Source organism: Polyergus mexicanus, unplaced genomic scaffold (genome assembly GCF_030449975.1).
Source record: "Polyergus mexicanus isolate NDT 795.1 unplaced genomic scaffold, iyPolMexi1.0 SCAF_18, whole genome shotgun sequence".
Classification (NCBI taxonomy): Eukaryota; Metazoa; Arthropoda; class Insecta; order Hymenoptera; family Formicidae; genus Polyergus; species Polyergus mexicanus.
The window spans coordinates 489,616-508,144 of NW_027223338.1; the positions used below are offsets into that span (position 1 = coordinate 489,616).

The following is an 18,529-nucleotide window of genomic DNA, read 5'->3' on the forward strand; positions in this document are numbered from 1 at the left end:
ATTTTCATGGCGAAACGATAATACAACGAGAATAATCGTTGAATAGAATGTGTAAGATTCAAGGAGGAATATATCTGAAAAGCAGCTCACACACACCACATATGAACATTCCCAAAAAAATATTCTTATTTAAGAGAAAAAAGAAATGTGTTCGGTTAGTCGACAGTTAGTCGACTAATTTTACACGTCAGGTTTAATAATATTCATGGTTGTAAAATTGACCAATCACGGTCATTCGATTCTTGATTGGTGATTGGTTAGTTTTAAAACTATGGATGTTACTGAAATCCAATTAAGGGTGACATATCAATGTCTCTGAAATGCCGCGAGAAACCACGAGTACCAACAGCTAAATGAGAAATTTCACAATTGGCGAAGCTTCGCGTCGCGTTTTTCACACGTTTCGTATTTCAATATACTTTAATATTCTTTTAAAATATATGATTCTTCTTCAATTATATGTATAATTTCGCCAGAAAATAATCGCGAGATTGCAAAAGTATCGCTCGAGCTTCGTTATCTTATCCTTGTTCGTATCGCGAAGGTTTTTTGGCGCACGATTTTTTTCTCGCAAAAAACTCGCTCGCTCCTGTTCTTGGAAGAGATATTCGACGACATTCCCCTCCCCTCCCCCCACCTATCCGTCCAGCCTAAATTTTCCGTAACGCTCTTCACACAAGCGCGATTATCGAGACGTATTATTTGTTGCTATTTTGTTGCTCTAAAATAACATAAAAATATTTTTAAAAAAGTATATAATTTAATTAATACCACTATATACTCAGTCTCGCCGCGCCGTACCATTCACTTGCGCGAAGTAAAAGTAAATAAAAAAATGTATCGCTCGCATGTATTTGGTACTAAAATAATCTGTGGACGATGTACTATCGAAATATATAAGAAACTGAATTTGTTGCTCGTCTTAAAGTATTAAAAATCGATACTTTGTCGCCGCGGATCCTATACGACGCGCTCTTATATTATATAAATTAACTAAAAGAATTTGTTGCTCGCATGTTTTTGGTATTAAAATAATCTGTGGACGATGTACTATCGAAATATATAAGAAACTGAATTTGTTGCTCCTCTTGCTTTTTTAAGAATGACGCGTTAAAGATATATGTTAAGATTACAGAGTGATCAGAGTTAAATAAAATGTAATCGTATTAATGATGATTTCGAATGCTAATAAAATAGTAAAATTAATGCGCTCAACGATTATAATTATGAAATCATTAATAATCATCAATGATGAATAATAGAAATAATCAAGGCAAAGATAATATGGTCAGTATTAATCCTAAATATTTATATGATTAATTTTGTTAATGCACATGTTTGATAATTTTCATTCTCTAAAAATGACGCGTTAAGGATGTTAAGATTACAGAGTGATCAGAGTTAAATAAAATGTAATCGTATTAATGATGATTTCGAATGCTAATAAAATAGTAAAATTAATGCGCTCAACGATTATAATTATGAAATCATTAATAATCATTAATGATGAATAGTAGAAATAATCAAGGCAAAGATAATATGGTCAGTTTTAATTCTAAATATTTATATGATTATCAGATTATAAATAATTAATCAAAAAACAACTCGATTTTTCAATATCATCGTTTCCATAAATTAAAAAATAAATTGACATGCATATTGTTAATTTCGTTAATGCACATGTTTGATAATTTTCATTCTCTAAAAATGACGCGTTAAGGATATTAAGATTACAGAGTGATCAGAGTTAAATAAAATGTAATCGTATTAATGATCGAGTTCGAATGCTAATAAAATAGTAAAATTAATGCGCTCAACGATTATAATTATGAAATCATCAGTAATCATCAATGACGAATAATAGAAATAATCAAGGCAAAAATAATATGGTCAGTTTTAATTCTAAATATTTATATGATTAATTTTGTTAATGCACATGTTTGATAATTTTCATTCTCTAAAAATGACGCGTTAAGGATGTTAAGATTACAGAGTGATCAGAGTTAAATAAAATGTAATCGTATTAATGATGATTTCGAATGCTAATAAAATAGTAAAATTAATGCGCTCAACGATTATAATTATGAAATCATTAGTAATCATTAATGACGAATAACAGAAATAATCAAGGCAAAAATAATATGGTCAGTTTTAATTCTAAATATTTATATGATTAATTTTGTTAATGCACATGTTTGATAATTTTCATTCTCTAAAAATGACGCGTTAAGGATATTAAGATTACAGAGTGATCAGAGTTAAATAAAATGTAATCGTATTAATGATGATTTCGAATGCTAATAAAATAGTAAAATTAATGCGCTCAACGATTATAATTATGAAATCATCAGTAATCATCAATGACGAATAATAGAAATAATCAAGGCAAAGATAATATGGTCAGTTATAATTCTAAATATTTATACATGAGCTATAAATCATTAATAAAAAAAAAAAAAAAAAAAAAAACCGATTTTTCAATACTATTGTTTCCATAAACTAAAAATTATATTGACAATTTTAAATGTTTAATAATAAATTCTACTGACCGACCGATGCACCGCCCTTGCATGTCTCACTTCTTTTTGCATCTTCGATCATCACGAGATCCCTTCCGTTTCCGGTTGCTCCCTTCGCTTTAAATTGAGACGAGACAGTCTATCAATTTGTCCACTCACGCATAATCACTATTCTCATAATCACTATTTCACTCGTAGTCCAAAATCCGCCATATGCAATGACGCGGTAAAATTATTTCCATGCCGATTATAAACATGAAAGAGCATATAATCGCGTATTAATAAATGGACGGAGACGATTTTCCGTGATTCTAATCGACATTCCCGATACTCGCGACATCCACTTTATACACGGGATAAACTTGTGATGGATAAAAAAAGGCGAGAAATACCGAAAGAATATTTCAATCTCGCAGCTAATGCAATACGACGGTTACTGTAACGGTTACGGAAAATTTAGGCAGGTCGAGTAGTAGTAGATGGGGAGGGGGGAACGCGTCGTCGAATATCCGTTCCAGGAAAAGGAGCGAGCGCGTCTCTTCCGAGAAATAAACCGTACGCGAAAAATCCTGCGCGAGATAAATCAAACTGGCTCGAGCGACGCTCATTTGCGATCTCGATTTATGAAATTGTGAATATAACTCTGAAAAAAGGATTACATTTGAAAACAATATTAAAGAATATTAAAGCAGAAACGTGTCGAACGCGACGCGCTTATATTTTCAACGCAATATTATTATATACGACAGCGAGTAAATTATTTCAGCGCCTAAAAATATGTTAAATAATGTATTCATTGATCGTTGTATCGTATTATAAAGTCGATATATCAAAACTACAAATTACTCTCGATTCGGATATTTCGAATATTCGTTCGGATGCGAAATTCATTTTCGATAGATAAAAGATGCGTGGGAAAAATCTTGTCGTTTGCGAGTATATATATATCGAAAGATGCCTTAATCACGATTACACGGGTTAATATATTACACTCGGATAATCGCCTGTTATTCAAGATCCCCCCCCCCCCCCCGACACTCGTTCGTACGCGGATCTCACTTTCGACGGATAAAAAGACGCGAGAAACACGGAGCGCGACCGTAATTCGTCTTGAGCCTCGCGCTTGTGCGAAGGGACTGACACGATTACGGAACATTTAGGCTGGACGGGTTAAGTGAGGAGAGGGGAGGACCGCGTCGCCGAACGTCTCGGTACAGAAGCGTTCAAAAAAGTTGGTCGTAAACATTCAGATATAAACAAAGAAGCGCGGCTCGAGAGAAAGAGAGGGAGAGAGCTTATATTACAAAATCTCGATCAATTTTCATGGCGAAACGATAATACAACGAGAATAATCGTTGAATAGAATGTGTAAGATTCGAAGAGGAATATATCTCTGAAAAGCAGCTCACACACCACATATGAACATTCCTAATAAAATATTCTTATTTAAGAGAAAAAAAAATGTGTTCGGTTAGTCGACAGTTAGTCGACTAATTTTACACGTCAGGTTTAATAATATTCATGGTTGTAAAATTGACCAATCACGGTCATTCGATTCTTGATTGGTGATTGGTTAGTTTTAAAACTATGGATGTTACTGAAATCCAATTAAGGGTGACATATCAATGTCTCTGAAATGCCGCGAGAAACCACGAGTACCAACAGCTAAATGAGAAATTTCACAATTGGCGAAGCTTCGCGTCGCGTTTTTCACACGTTTCGTATTTCAATATACTTTAATATTCTTTTAAAATATATGATTCTTCTTCAATTATATGTATAATTTCGCCAGAAAATAATCGCGAGATTGCAAAAGTATCGCTCGAGCTTCTTTATCTTATCCTTGTTCGTATCGCGAAGGTTTTTTGGCGCACGATTTTTTTCTCGCAAAAAACTCGCTCGCTCCTGTTCTTGGAAGAGATATTCGACGACATTCCCCTCCCCTCCCCCCACCTATCCGTCCAGCCTAAATTTTCCGTAACGCTCTTCACACAAGCGCGATTATCGAGACGTATTATTTGTTGCTATTTTGTTGCTCTAAAATAACATAAAAATATTTTTAAAAAAGTATATAATTTAATTAACCATTATTACCACTATATACTCAGTCTCTCCGCGCCGTACCATTCACTTGCGCGAAGTAAAAGTAAATAAAAAATTGTATCGCTCGCATGTATTTGGTACTAAAATAATCTGTGGACGATGTACTATCGAAATATATAAGAAACTGAATTTGTTGCTCGTCTTAAAGTATTAAAAATCGATACTTTGTCGCCGCGGATCCTATACGACGCGCTCTTATATTATATAAATTAACTAAAAGAATTTGTTGCTCGTCTTAAAGTATTAAAAATCGATACTTTGTCGTCGCGGACCCTATACGAGTGAATGGTACGGCGCGGCGAGACTGAGTATATAGTGGTATTAATTAAATTATATACTTTTTTAAAAATATTTTTATGTTATTTTAGAGCAACAAAATAGCAACAAATTCTAGTGTATTTTATTTTTTGATTCGAGCATTCTATATATTTTTTTCACTATGGGGGGGGCCTGGCTTAATGTCAAGCTAGCACCCTCCACTTTGAATGTAAATTCCTGCTAAACGGTTTGAGCAACAAAATTCGGACTTCGGCAACTAATTAGCACATAATTAGCATTAAATTATTTGATGTATTTGATTTAATTTGGCGTTGGTGGGGGGGCTAACTTAATATGGGTGCATATACGGGATTGTAGAGTCCGTATTTTTATCAGTCTCCTAATAACTAAGGAACAATCCGGAGAGTCCCGAAGTAGTCCAAATATTACGGATGAAAACATCGGAGGACGAGGCTCGTCGGTGCGCGCTCTCGCTTCTTAAGCCCGGGATCGTAGTCACTAAGCTCGGCAAGGACCGCAAAGACAATATTGTTTCGGGAAAGTCCCCGGTTATGTTGTTCCGCTTAACCCTCAAGCTGTTTCGATATACGTCACACGCGCGCGTGCACATTCTTCTTGATTTTTCGCGAAATCGCTGGAGGATGTGTTTCTCCGTTAATGGAGAATCCCTGTTTCCGATTTTTTTTTTTTAAATTGCATCTAGTTGATCGCCACGTCACGCGTTTACGTGATTCGCGGCCTCTTTAATGGCGGGGGATGGACCGATTTATTAAATAAACACGAGCGTTATTAAATGCGTCTTCCCCCTCATCGCGAAATATTATCTCCCATACGAGTCGAGAAGAAACGAAAAGCATTATCTTACCGGTAACATATATTTTATTTAATCTAAGAGATATATTGTAGCCAAAAAGAAAAAGATATCATAATTCTAATTTTATACTTTATTTTCTGGATATGTAATTTCATATACATATTACAAGATTTATTTTTTAATCGAAAAACCTATTATAAAAAAATGTTTAAAAAGAATTATAACGCAGTTATAATTGATTCAAAATTGGCCGAAAAAGAATTCGAGAAAAGTAAAGACCGCCCTGCACGAAGCTACATACTATATGTATATGCGTATTACTTGTAACAAATAATCAAATTTGTGTTAAATTCGCGTGATCTGTCGACGAAGCTCGAGAACGTTGAACTTAACGAACCGCCGCGAAGAAGAATCCAACACGTTATCGATCATAAATATTGTATGCACAGATATATCGTTCCTGCGGCAAAAGCCCAAAGAACCTAAGGAAGGAACCGAGATAGATGACGGATATAAAACAAGATTTATATTTTTGCGCAAGTACCAGCGTGACGAAGTCCAGTCGGCGAAATAATCATGCGACCCTTAAATATTTCAGGCTAGCTTTCGACCACTTGAGGGGCTGCATGCCGCGTGCATCATTTATGTACAGCATGCGGTACTTGGGACATTTATATATAATCTTTGCGGAGCTTACGATGTGAGGAGTACCGTAATACGCCTGTTTCTGCATGGAAAAATTTATGGGATTTAATTGAAATTTATTCAGATTTCTTAAAGAAATCATGAATTCTGGTTGGGGGATCTATAAAGATTCAGAGATCAAAAGTATAACGCGTTTTAGAGACGCGGAAAACCAAGCAAATCCCATTTACTTCTTCTTCTAATGTTTTCTTAAAATTCTTTTCTAATTTTTTATTCAATATTACAATTAAGCAGACGTTAACGATAACGAATGTTGGTTGATATCTAGCTTTCGTTGAAGTTCTGGGTTAATAGAGCCAAGAAATCAGTTAAATATTTTAATAATATACCTCTATAGAGATAAAATCACGTGCTAAGATGATAAACATGTGGATAATTTTATATCTACTTTGAGGAAGAAATTTAAATGCGAAAATGTTGATATGCAACATAGCGGCAAACAAAAAGATCAATATATACACTTTGTCGGATTTCAATCTACGAGTGCGAAGACTTTCTATTAATGTGCACACAAGAAAGAGATAGATGTTCTTCGGAATATTATCTACATATTAATACACACGCGCCATTAGAATTATTCTGAAGAATACAAGAGAAACAGCAATGAAACTTTGATGCGCAAAGACTGGGATTGTAAAACGCGCCCTATAAATCTTACGGCATCTTCCGATTCTGCGGAGACATTCCCGCAATGATGGTCGAACGGTGTCGGCCAAGAGCTTTTCCACGTTCCCTCAGGCAAGGCGGTATTATTGGATCGGCGCTTGTTCGCGATTCCATCAGCGTTTCCGCGATTATTTCGCGATTCCATCTCTATCTCTCTTCATTTCTCTCTCTCTTGGTTTTCCCTATCGGGCGAAGAATTCCGAGACATCAATAATGCGCCGCGTTAAATACGCGAAATATTTTGGCCATGTATTGGAATCGTGTACAAACGCATAATTCGATATAAATTTGTCTGGTATTCCTGCAGCTATCAATTCGACGATAATAGTCTTCTTTGAAAAATCAATGAAGCAAAAAAAAAGCAACCAAGGAATATTATTAAACATTTGTATTTCCATCGTCATTTTCTTATTCTTCTTGCAACTTGTATTAAGTAGCCTGCATAACGTGCACATAAATTCGACACGATTTGTTATCGGTTACGCGATATCGCATTATGTGTATATGTATACATTACAATGGTTCATTATGAGGAGAAAAATATTATATCTGGATTTTAACATACTTTCCTTCTCGGTAATATCGCGAATCAGATACTCCCTTTATCCACTATCTCACCGTAGCACGCGCTAATATAATCCAATACTTGGCGCCGACTTTCCGCCAGAGTTCTTAATTGCGAATGGAGCTAATGAAGACAGCGGGGAAGCGTTAATCGGTGCCACTTTATATATACATAGTATATCATGCTTTATCTTAATACAAACTTTCTAAACACGGCTGAAGAGATCGATTTAATGTTTAAAATGGTCGTATCACTTTGCTCGAAACGCGATTAAAAATATAATTTATCTCGACGATATGTATTCTAAAAGATTAAATTAAAAAGAATTCGATATATACAATATATGTAGCAATATTATATATTAATGTATATATATATTAAAAATTATGCAATCAAAAATGAGTTGCTCGATAAATTATCCTCAAAATAGAAAAACTTTTCCGCGATTCTTTTTTCGGTAAAAGAGCTTTAGATTTTTTTTTTTTTAATAGTCGAAGGATCGACGATTTTGCCGGTGGTTCTCTCACGGAACTTATTTATCTTCGATTTCAACGGACAGTCAAGACGTTATTAGGGAATCCGTGGCTTCTTCGCTGACGACTTACGGTAATACTCCTTCCTCGCGAGCGGAAGTTAACTCGCCAGTTAGCATAGACTACCCGCCAAAAAGTTCCGGAGCTCGGACGGAGTTGATGAAGGAGGCGGAGAAACGTTGGTCGAAGCTATCTACGCGACAGTTTGCTTATTTAAGCTTAGCTTAAGCAAAGTTACCGCGGAATGAGTGAAGAAGGAAACCAAGAGAGAGAGAGAGAGAGAGAGAGAGAGAGAGAGAGAGAGAGAGAGAGGGAAATAGTTTGATAATCTATCGTAGTATGCGAATCAAAAGATGGAACTTACGATTCGTCGATAAGCACTTACACAGTCGTGTATATACACAACTTGTACCAAAATCTTTACCAAAGGTGAGTTGAAAGAATTGCGTGTGTAATTTTCAATCAAAAGTTAAGCATGTTTGGGGAGCTCACAAAGTCAATCTGTATCCTCTATATCGCGCGTGATTATTTTTTATCACAAAAAATGAATTAGAAAAAGATCATTTTTTTATCACAAACAATTCTTATAAATATGTTTTTATCGAAATCATAATAGATTTTGATGGTGACACTCGTTTCAGTCGCAAGTTTAACTATTATTTAAAATGCGAGGTAAAGAAATCCGCGAAATGAAAACGCGATTGAATTTCCGTTGTCGACGCGGAAACGATCGAATATTGACGTCATTTCCGCGGCATTCTTCGCGACGACTCCAGCCGCGACATTTGCGGCCAACAAAGACACGGAGAGAGAGTAAAGAGGAGAGAGAGAGAGAGAGAGAGGGAATTTCCGCGATCTTGGAAAATTCTCTCCCCTTTTTATTGGCTTACTTCATGCTTTGCGCTTTCAGCGTCGACCGGTAATCTCCCCCGGTGAATTTTCAGAGAAGCAGCTGCAAAAGGGCACGTACGAGAGCGAGGACGGTGTCGGTTTCCGCAGCGTAGCTCCTCCGGCTACCTATGGTATACCTTCTACCATCAGCTTCCCTTCGTAAGCCTTTGACGCCGTGTATTTCCGCGTCGGCATCGCGTAGCTCTCGGCTGCGCGTTCTCGTAGCGTCGCTATTTCTTCCCTAACATAAGATGGGATTTGCCGTATTCAAGCGACGGACGGTAGGCGTTCTCCTTTCACATTTTTTTTTCCTTTTTCGTTCAACCAAGGGAATCACCGCCTGTTTTCATCCGAGCACCGATATGCGCGCGCGCCTCGCATGTACATACATAAACATATGTGCCTGTCGCATAAACTCCCCTCCACTAGATCTCTCTTTTATGTCGTGAACGAAAAATCTATAGAATTAATAAACGGCGGGTACACATCACACAGCAGGTTAGTAATTAACGTCGGATGTTAATGACTATAATCGCTGTCCTATTAAATATTTAAAATCACATCGGCCGGTGCGAAATGTGTAAAGCGAGCCGCGGTAGATACGGGGGAAGAAATTATCTCGCAACTTTCCATGGAAAAAGAATTTGATGGATAATGCCGTCGCTCGTCGTCCACGCACGTATATTAACCAATAAACGGATTCGCCGATTTAATGACCGCGTATCAGATGGGATGCGCCTTGCGCGCGATACGTTTTTTTTATACGTCACCGCCATTTTTCTTGACCGAGCACTAAAGTCGAGCGATGTGTATGAAACCGATGGATATTAGCAACGCATCGTGTGCACCGAGTAATAAAAAGAATCCCCGGTAAAAAAAAAGAGAGAGAGAGAGAGAGAGGAAGGTAGATGTAGAAAAAAACGAAAGGGCTATTTGTACAGACTGTCCTGTAACGACGGGCTCGACTTAACGTTCATAACGCGCAGGTTGCATGGAGAACCGACTGTCCTGGAAAATACGAGCTGGGCGTGATGCCTGCCCTATAGCCTATAAAAGAACTCTGATCCGAAATCTGGTTTATTCAAGAGAGAACCGAACAAAGGACGCACAACTATAACATTATAAGATATGTCCGTGTATTCATGTTGCACCCGAGCAAAACATTTTGCCTCCAGACAAATATTTTATGAATAACACCGTTTATGTATGTGTGTGTGTGTGTGTGTGTGTAAAATTATTTTTTCATTAAATATATATTTTATTAGTATATCTTTTTTTATTATTATAAATAAATTGTATAATTTGTATGAAAGAGAAATATTTCGCAAATAATTTGTGTATGTATATATTTATAATTGTACACTGTATAGAGAGAAAAAAATCGAGTTGATTTTAAAATTCCCGAAATTTAATCTTCATATATATGTGCTACTTGTCTTATTCATTATATTTTTAGAAATAAATTCACTTGTAAATTTAAATAGGTCTTGTATAAATAAATCGTATAATTGATGTAAATAAGATATTTGACAAATAATTATTTGACAAAAAAATTATCTTGTCACTTTTTAGACACGACCGATAAGATAGTAACTCATTAAGCGACGCGTTTAAGCGACAAATGATGATAAAGTTGTCAACCGAATATACTTGGAGACTTGGAATGATAAAGCAATGTTTGCGCGCAATTGGCGGTAATAATTGAACGCTACAATGAGCGATGCTTATGTAACACATCGGTCGAATACACTGTCGAGGCGACAAAGCTGATAATTACGTTGTTAACTCCTAGCTAACAATCGTTTTTAATTTATGTTCCACGACCGTTATTTCATTTGCGTTCGTTGCGATAAATAAAATCGAACCGCGTATACTCTGACCATAGCGAGAAGAAAGACATTCTTGCAGTATTCTCTATGGCTTTAAACTATCGTGAAATCGTATATAATTAATTATTTAACAAGTGTATCGAAGGAACCAGAAAAGTAAGCACGATCGATAATCGTTTCGCGAAGATTCTTGCAACAGGAAATTGTAGCGTATCTTGAAGATAATGAAGAACGGCGTATACACAATAAAATATAAATGACGAGAGTAAATGATTTAAAATGCGGTAGCGTCTGTGTTTCACGCTAATTGACACATATAATATACGTTCGCTATTTATCACGGAATAATCACGCCCTATCGCGATAAGTTAATGAAGAGCGATCGAATCCGGAAATATGTACGTACCTATTGCAAGTCACATGGAAAGGCATGCTTGTTTGTTACTGTTATCGCTGTTCTGTCTATAACCAGAACTTCGCTACATCATAAAATTAACGAAATCAAGCAATAAGTCAATGCCGACAAGTTCTGATAATAACGGCCATTGAATATTCAAAAGATCTTACACGTCGAAATAAATGGTTACGACTTTCGCATTCAAATTATCGTATTTCTAAGAAAAGCTCTTGGCTGTTCATGTTCCTCTCATATGAATTAATAACGCAAAAGATTAATATTATAATTAATTTCATTATAACTAACTAATCATGCAATTCTATTATATTTGAAATTAAATCAATATCAATCATAATTAGTCAACTGATGAATTTCTATCCATTTATTTCTCATCGTCAGTTATTTCGTTGAATAGCGCGAAAATTAGATGCATTTTCCGCGCCGAATGATTATTATTGAATTAAAGCGAATCTTCCCGCAAGTGATGGCAATATCTTGCTATCGTATGCCATTTCTGGTATGTTTCAACGTCTCGGTAGAACGAGCTATCGTGCATTATGGGCATTCCATTTAGAGGAATCACGCGGAATCTCCTTGTAAGTTGAACGTCTTTATCCTGTGAATATGATGCTCTAAGCCTATGCGGAATCTATGTAATTATTAAGTTCTCTACTCATAGATTCAATCCGATTACTTCATCCTGGATTAATAAATCTGCATAGAACACGAACGCTTATCGTAAAGCACATCCGCTATGCATCATTTAAACGATATCGCTCGCTTAAAATATCCTTCATCTATTTGATTGAATTTGTGCTTAGAATTTACTTACAGCTTAATTAAAAATTAAGAATTCAATTCTTATTTCTAACGAAACCAAATTCACCGATGCTAATTATTGGGTGAAACAAATATTTGACACACTTTGCCAAATTTAAAATTATTTAATTTGAAGTACGATAATCGGCTCTTAAGCACCGGAGGATTAAAAACAGAGACGAAACCAACAAACGCGAGTAAGACGAGGGAACGAGGGTACTTTATTAGAGAAAACGTGTAAGGCATTGAAACATTTTACGTTGTTGATTATTGCAGCTCAGCAGCTCTAACGCAGCTCCCTTTGCACTTCCGCATAGTAATTCCCTCTCGCGCTCTCTTGTCGCAAGTTCCTCGGGGTCTGTTTACTCACATTCCCTCTGGGGAAGAGGGAAAAGTTTTAGACTCCGGAGAGAAGGGTGGAGAAACAAAGGAACGTTCAGAAAGGATAAGAACTTTGTTAATATATGCATCGCTTATACACGCTAATATCTCATCATCCGTTTTACTTGGCGCTCGAACAGTCGCCTCCACGTTCTTCGTTCTTTGTTTCTCCTCGCGTCGTCATTGCGCTGATAAATGGATTGCGCATCGCCCGTGATTAAATAAGCGCGAGAAACAATTTTTCAGTCGCCAATAATCCGTGCGTAATATGTATAAATAATCGTTGGCGCGCGCGTCAACTTAACCGCGAGCGCAAAAACTCAGGAATAATCATCAATCATCATATTTATCGCCGGCACAGATGCAGAGATGGATGATGATGCATAAGCAATTGATATCCGCTTCGCGCAATGCACAATGTGTACGGAAAAAAAATAGCTAGATTAAAAAACCGGTTCGGTTTTATGACAAAACCGGTCCCGCGAGTTTACATTTTTCTTTTTTTTTTTTCTTTTTTTTTCTTATCACAGATGATTTTTCTTATTACGAGCGAAAAGGTAAATTTGATGATACAAAAATACCTGCTCTTATTTTCAACTCTATTCAGCAGATATGTCAACAAACTCGAGGATTTCATTTTACCTTGTTATATGACGCAAACAATTGTCCACTTAACGAACGCGGATGGCCGCGGTTTCGGCTTTATTTCGCCCGTGTAATATGCATTTTGTCATCGTGACGATGGGGCATCGCATCGCTATCGCGGTAACACGCGTTTTATAAAATCACGGCCTATTCTTCTCGGTTTTACGGCGGGAAATTTTACTAGAATTTCGTCATCGACTTGTTCCGGCTGGAGATGATAATCGATCATTCGCGCGATTTCTTCGGAGTCGTTTAATTTGCGCGAAACGTATCTTCGCGTAACAAAACGCTGCCTCGTGTATCAACTGGCGAGGAGAAAAGACAATGGGTGAAAAACAGGAAAAAAAAATACCGCGTACAAAATAGATTGCGCAAACGGCGACGGTGAAACGTCATCGGGAAACACATTCAAAAGACATCTGGCGTTAATGAGAAAGAGAAAATGATGCTCGCTCGTATCTCTTAACAAACGAACGCCGGAACAAAGGAATGATATTTTGCTGGTTCTCGGAATTAAGATAAACGAACATAGAAGTTTGTGCGCACACCAATCCCCGGGAAACTCTGAAATTATTCGCAAAAAACGTAGGTGCTTTTTCGTCTGAGCTCTAAGGGATGCCGTCTGCTGTTTTGGACAGCGTCTTAAAGAAAGGCCGTCCAGCTCGATTAAATCCGTGGTTTTCAGAAAGAAGCGATTCGTGCGGACCTCAAAAAAAAACTCGAGGATGCAAGATGTTGCGGAAATTACTGTCACGGACACGTCGTGTTGTTGCCTGAGGGAATCAAGTGGGAGCGGTCAGGCCGAACACTTGGACCTTGTTACGCAAAAATCGAAAACGAGACTGTAGACATCTGCTTATGAAACCTGTAGTGAGGCAAATTGAAAATCGCGATAAAGCTATTGAGCCTTGCAAAAGCATCCAGTTTTTTTATTCATTACTGTTTTATTCGAAAAATTAACATTTGCCCATGTAGAGCAATTCTTTGACAACTCGTGTTGAATTGTTAAAATAAATTAATACAAAAAGAAATATTTTATTTCTCTTTTTCTTTTATAAAAATAAATGTGCGCTAAAATCTGACAACAATGTATAAAATATTTCTTCCTTCTTTCAAGAAATCATCCCGCGCATAAAATATATTATTTTGAAAAGATGGTTGTTCACCGAATTCAGTCTTCAAAAAGTGAAAACAAAATGTTTCTGTCTGAAAGATACATTTAACTGACAATCCTCTTCAATTGTAATGTCTCTGATGAAAACCAAATCATCATAAATATCTCGGGGAAGATACGCAGGAATAAGAATTTCTTTCAAGAGATCGTTGAAATCACACACATCCTATCATTCTGCATACGACCTGTTCAAACACCGTGTTAAAACTCCGTGTGAGAAACTCCGTTCTACTTAATGCATTACGACGACGTTAATGAAAGCGGGTCTGTTTATTCTTCTGTCGCGACAAGAAAGCGCACGCGGATGCGATATTACATTCATCGCCCTCCCCTGTCTCGGTAGCGCACAAGCTGAAATTTATCGGAGGCCTTGGTCGGTCCGGCGACAAACTGTAAAAAAGAAAACCGGAAGTCCCATTGTTCGTCAAGTTTCCCCGCGAAATATGTATGATTTTCACGAGCGCGTTCAAACGATGCGAATCAACCGCAAATACCGCGCGTAAAATAACCTTCCTCAAGAGTGTCGTCCCACCTATCGTTAAACTTTAATCCCCGCAAAAAGGACTCTAATCGATCTAGCAAGTATCTCCTTTGATTTCGCTGCACTAAATCGGCGACGAGAATCGATACGGTGTGTGATCGCTCAGCGATACGGAACGAATTAAAAAGATTTGCGGAACTCTGGCTGTAGAATGCCTTGAACAGCCAGAGCGATTTTTCTCGATTCTATCCGACGTGCATAAATTGCGAGACTAATTTTGCGACAGGCGTATGATTTTGCGACTTTGTGGTGGAAGTATAGCGATCGTAAAAGCGCGCACGATTACGTGTAATTGCGGTTTATAGGTAGATAGAGATAGTGCCGTTTTTCAAACAAGTTTTGCTATTAATACACTTTCTTTCTCCTTTCTTTCCTGCAGAAAGTTTAAGATATTATCAAATTTAACACCACATACATAATTATCATACATGTACATATATATGTCAAATTAGAATCTTCGTATTATTTAGTTTATTTAATACGAAGATTCTAATTTGACATTGCGCCAAACACTTTTAGTCTTTTAAAATATAAAATTGATAAGTAATTTGTGAATTAAAATAAAGATTTGTACCGTAGAATAAAATTTTTTAAAAAAATCGTAAATATTATCTTATATTAAACTAACTTTTTTATAATGATTGTACCACGATTTTAACTATGCGACACAAAACTTGATGAAAATAAAAATTTTAATTCCACAAAACAAATCTTTACTTTAACTCACAAATTAATTATTAATTATTAGTTTTATATTTTAGAAGGCTAAAGTGTGCTTTTTTTACGCAATGTCAAATTTATGAATCTCGAAATATATTAGATTTATTAACTTTTGACGTAGTTGATCCGTCCAGTTCCTCTTTTACAATATAAAAACAGACATCAGTAATCAGTGAAACTTGAAACTTTTAATCTTATTCTCGAACTATCTCATTTTTTTTTTTTTTTAACATTCTCTAATATTGCGAACGACGATTATTAACTCTGCAAACCGCGAAATCCCATCGTCACTCGGATATCTATTGATTTTTCGCAGAAAAATCCAATATCGCTGTCGTTCGCGTAATTCGTGTTTTTCGACGACGAGAGCCAGCATCATAAAATTCCACCTGATCTCCATTAGAGGCATCGCGAAAACATCGACGATTCGCCGACACGCCTTTGATCTCGACGAATGCATCAAACGCATATAATCGCGCACGCTCTCATTGGACGAATGACGTAATAATAACCATATCGAATGTAATCGAATCGGCAACGCTAATTTCGGTAATGGCCATATCCCGCTGTGCAAACGAACGAAAGAGCATCGGTGCTCGTTTAGCGCGCATGATACGCACGTGTAAATTGTAATTAACAGCGGGGAACAACAGGATCGCGCGTGCGCGCCGTTTTCGTTTATACCTATAATTATATTATTATATTGTGACATTAACGGCGCACGCGACGCGACTTTTCGCGCCAACGTTTTCGACAAACATCGCCGGTAATAATTTGTCCGCGAGGATCAAATTATTTAGACAAATTGATCGAGTGTATTAAGGTAATGGATATCCGTTGGCGATCGCGCGAGACAATTCTAATAATGTTTGTATCGAACTCGCTGTCGGTGTTTACGAAATAACGCCTCTCGTGAGGCAGAAACTGAGTACAGAAATTCTGTTTTTGCCAAAAATCAACATCTTCAAACCAGAAGAATTCGAACTCGCTGTCGGTGTTTACGAAATAACGCCTCTCGTGAGGCAGAAACTGAGTACAGAAATTCTGTTTTTGCCAAAAATCAACATCTTCAAACCAGAAGAATTCGAAGTATTAATAATTTTCTTATAGTGTCTAATTAAATATACACATCATATCAAGATAATGCATTCGTATGAAGACATGGCTATGAAAAATACAAGTACGTATGCTACGAAAAATATCGCGTATTTGAAACTTGCTTTAATACCCGTGCATATGTTATACAACATGACGTCTTAGATATGTAGTACATAAAATTTATCTATTTTTCGAATGTATTTTTAGTGCTATTTTGTATTTTGATATTGTGGGCGTGTAATATGTGTGTGTGACGAGACATTAATTGCCAATAAAAACTCTTATCTAATAATCAAGTTGATTCAGCATCATTTATAAAGTATTTTGCCTTTGTAAATAATTCTTTATGATACTATAGATAGGGATTTCATATAGAGATAATTCGCTGACACGCGTAACAAGAATTCATGATGCGCGATAATAATTGCTATATCATGCAATCACGATTGACAATAAAAGCTGCCATTGAGATTAGAGATAGATTATAAAGATATACCAGTATAGACAAAACAAAAAATAAATAAAAATCGTTAAATATATTACTATATATTCTCAAAAAAATATTCAAATAGAAATTGATTCGCGCTCTCTTATCGAAGTGACTCGTGAGAAAACATGTGTAACGTGTCAACCGGAAACGGAGAGCCGATTGCTTTAATTGCACACAAATGGCTTTGCCGAATTAAAAGAGCCTTGATTTATATGCACGCGTGTTTAAGGGTCATCGTTCACACGTGTAACGCACGTGTTGCACGTGCCGCAATTGCGTGTACGAAGAAATGGTCGTTCCGCGTTTGGCTGAACACCGGGCGCTTCACGCTCGGTGGCTTCGGTGAGTAAATAACGCGACATTCCTTATTCACACCGTCGCCCAGATCGCATAGAATTATGATTTATACCGCTTGTACGGATACGATATAATAGCTGTGCACAGGGTAACATCGATTTCGCGTTAGATCGACGTACTAAAAGCGCGCCTTCATCGTCGCTTTTCCATCTGTCATTATCGTATTCGGGCGATTGTATGCGAGCATATTATATTTTACGACGAGCGAGCCAGAGCGTTTCGCGTATTACCGGCAACGAATATCTCGCGTACAATGCGTTAATAATCCTGATACAAAAATCGAATTGTTCCGCTGTATTCACCGCGTCGCATCGTGATAACTAAACGGTTGCGATGAACGATACTACAATCGATATGGACGAGATAAAACGACGTGTTTGATTATGAAACAAGAGCTGACCTACTTACGAATAAATCAATCAAATCTTTACATCAAATTGCATAAATTTTCACGTATCGTATTATCGTTCTAATTCTTGTCGTTTACGCATACTCGATATGTTCCCCATCGCCTGCAAACTTTTACTCCAAGTTTAATAAGTGAGAATCTTAGCGCGTAAAGCTTTTATTTTGGTTTCATTTTCTGCTAGAAACTCGCAATATTGAAAATCCTAAAATCCCGCAAAATATCCTTTCCCATATACCTGTAATATAGAAATAACGTTCATTTCACAAACGATAATTATGAATACTTTTGTCAGAATTTAAGAAAACGATTCTTTTTAAAATTGAAAAATTTAAATTTAAAAGTTAATTTTCTCATTATTTCTCTAGAAAAGAAAAGGAGGGCTTATTTATTATATATTTATGTATTATCGTCGCGCTTCTATTTTATTTTGAAACCATATCGTCATCGATCGTTCGTCGATGGAAATACCGAAACTTGCTCTCTGCAGCTCCGTTTCGGAAAAAAACAATTACGCGGCACCTTCCAATATCTCCGCGATTATTAGCGCGAGAAGAATTTACGATCGTTCGGATTCATCGGCGTAATCTAGGTGGG

The 18,529-nt window shown here is 36.7% G+C and overlaps 2 protein-coding genes across 11 annotated transcripts in view; one reads left to right on the top strand and one right to left on the bottom strand.

Moving 5' to 3' along the window:
* Positions 1–18,529, top strand: part of LOC138941272 (glucose dehydrogenase [FAD, quinone]) — a 266,478-nt gene that overhangs the window by 228,490 nt on the left and 19,459 nt on the right. The window contains exon 1 of one of the 2 annotated variants that reach the window (XM_070310789.1): positions 16,747–16,761. The exons of the other annotated variant lie outside the window; for it this stretch is intronic. The gene's annotated coding sequence lies outside the window, so the exon portion shown is untranslated. Of the gene's footprint in view, positions 1–16,746; positions 16,762–18,529 lie in introns of those variants that run through there. 2 annotated transcript variants of the gene reach the window in all.
* Positions 1–18,529, bottom strand: part of LOC138941271 (kin of IRRE-like protein 1) — a 347,460-nt gene that overhangs the window by 208,608 nt on the left and 120,323 nt on the right. Inside the window, exon 1 of one of the 9 annotated variants that reach the window (XM_070310775.1) lies at positions 2,550–3,219. The exons of the other annotated variants lie outside the window; for them this stretch is intronic. Within the exon in view, the coding sequence (XP_070166876.1) occupies positions 2,550–2,601 (52 nt within the window). The 5' untranslated portion in view covers positions 2,602–3,219. Of the gene's footprint in view, positions 1–2,549; positions 3,220–18,529 lie in introns of those variants that run through there. 9 annotated transcript variants of the gene reach the window in all.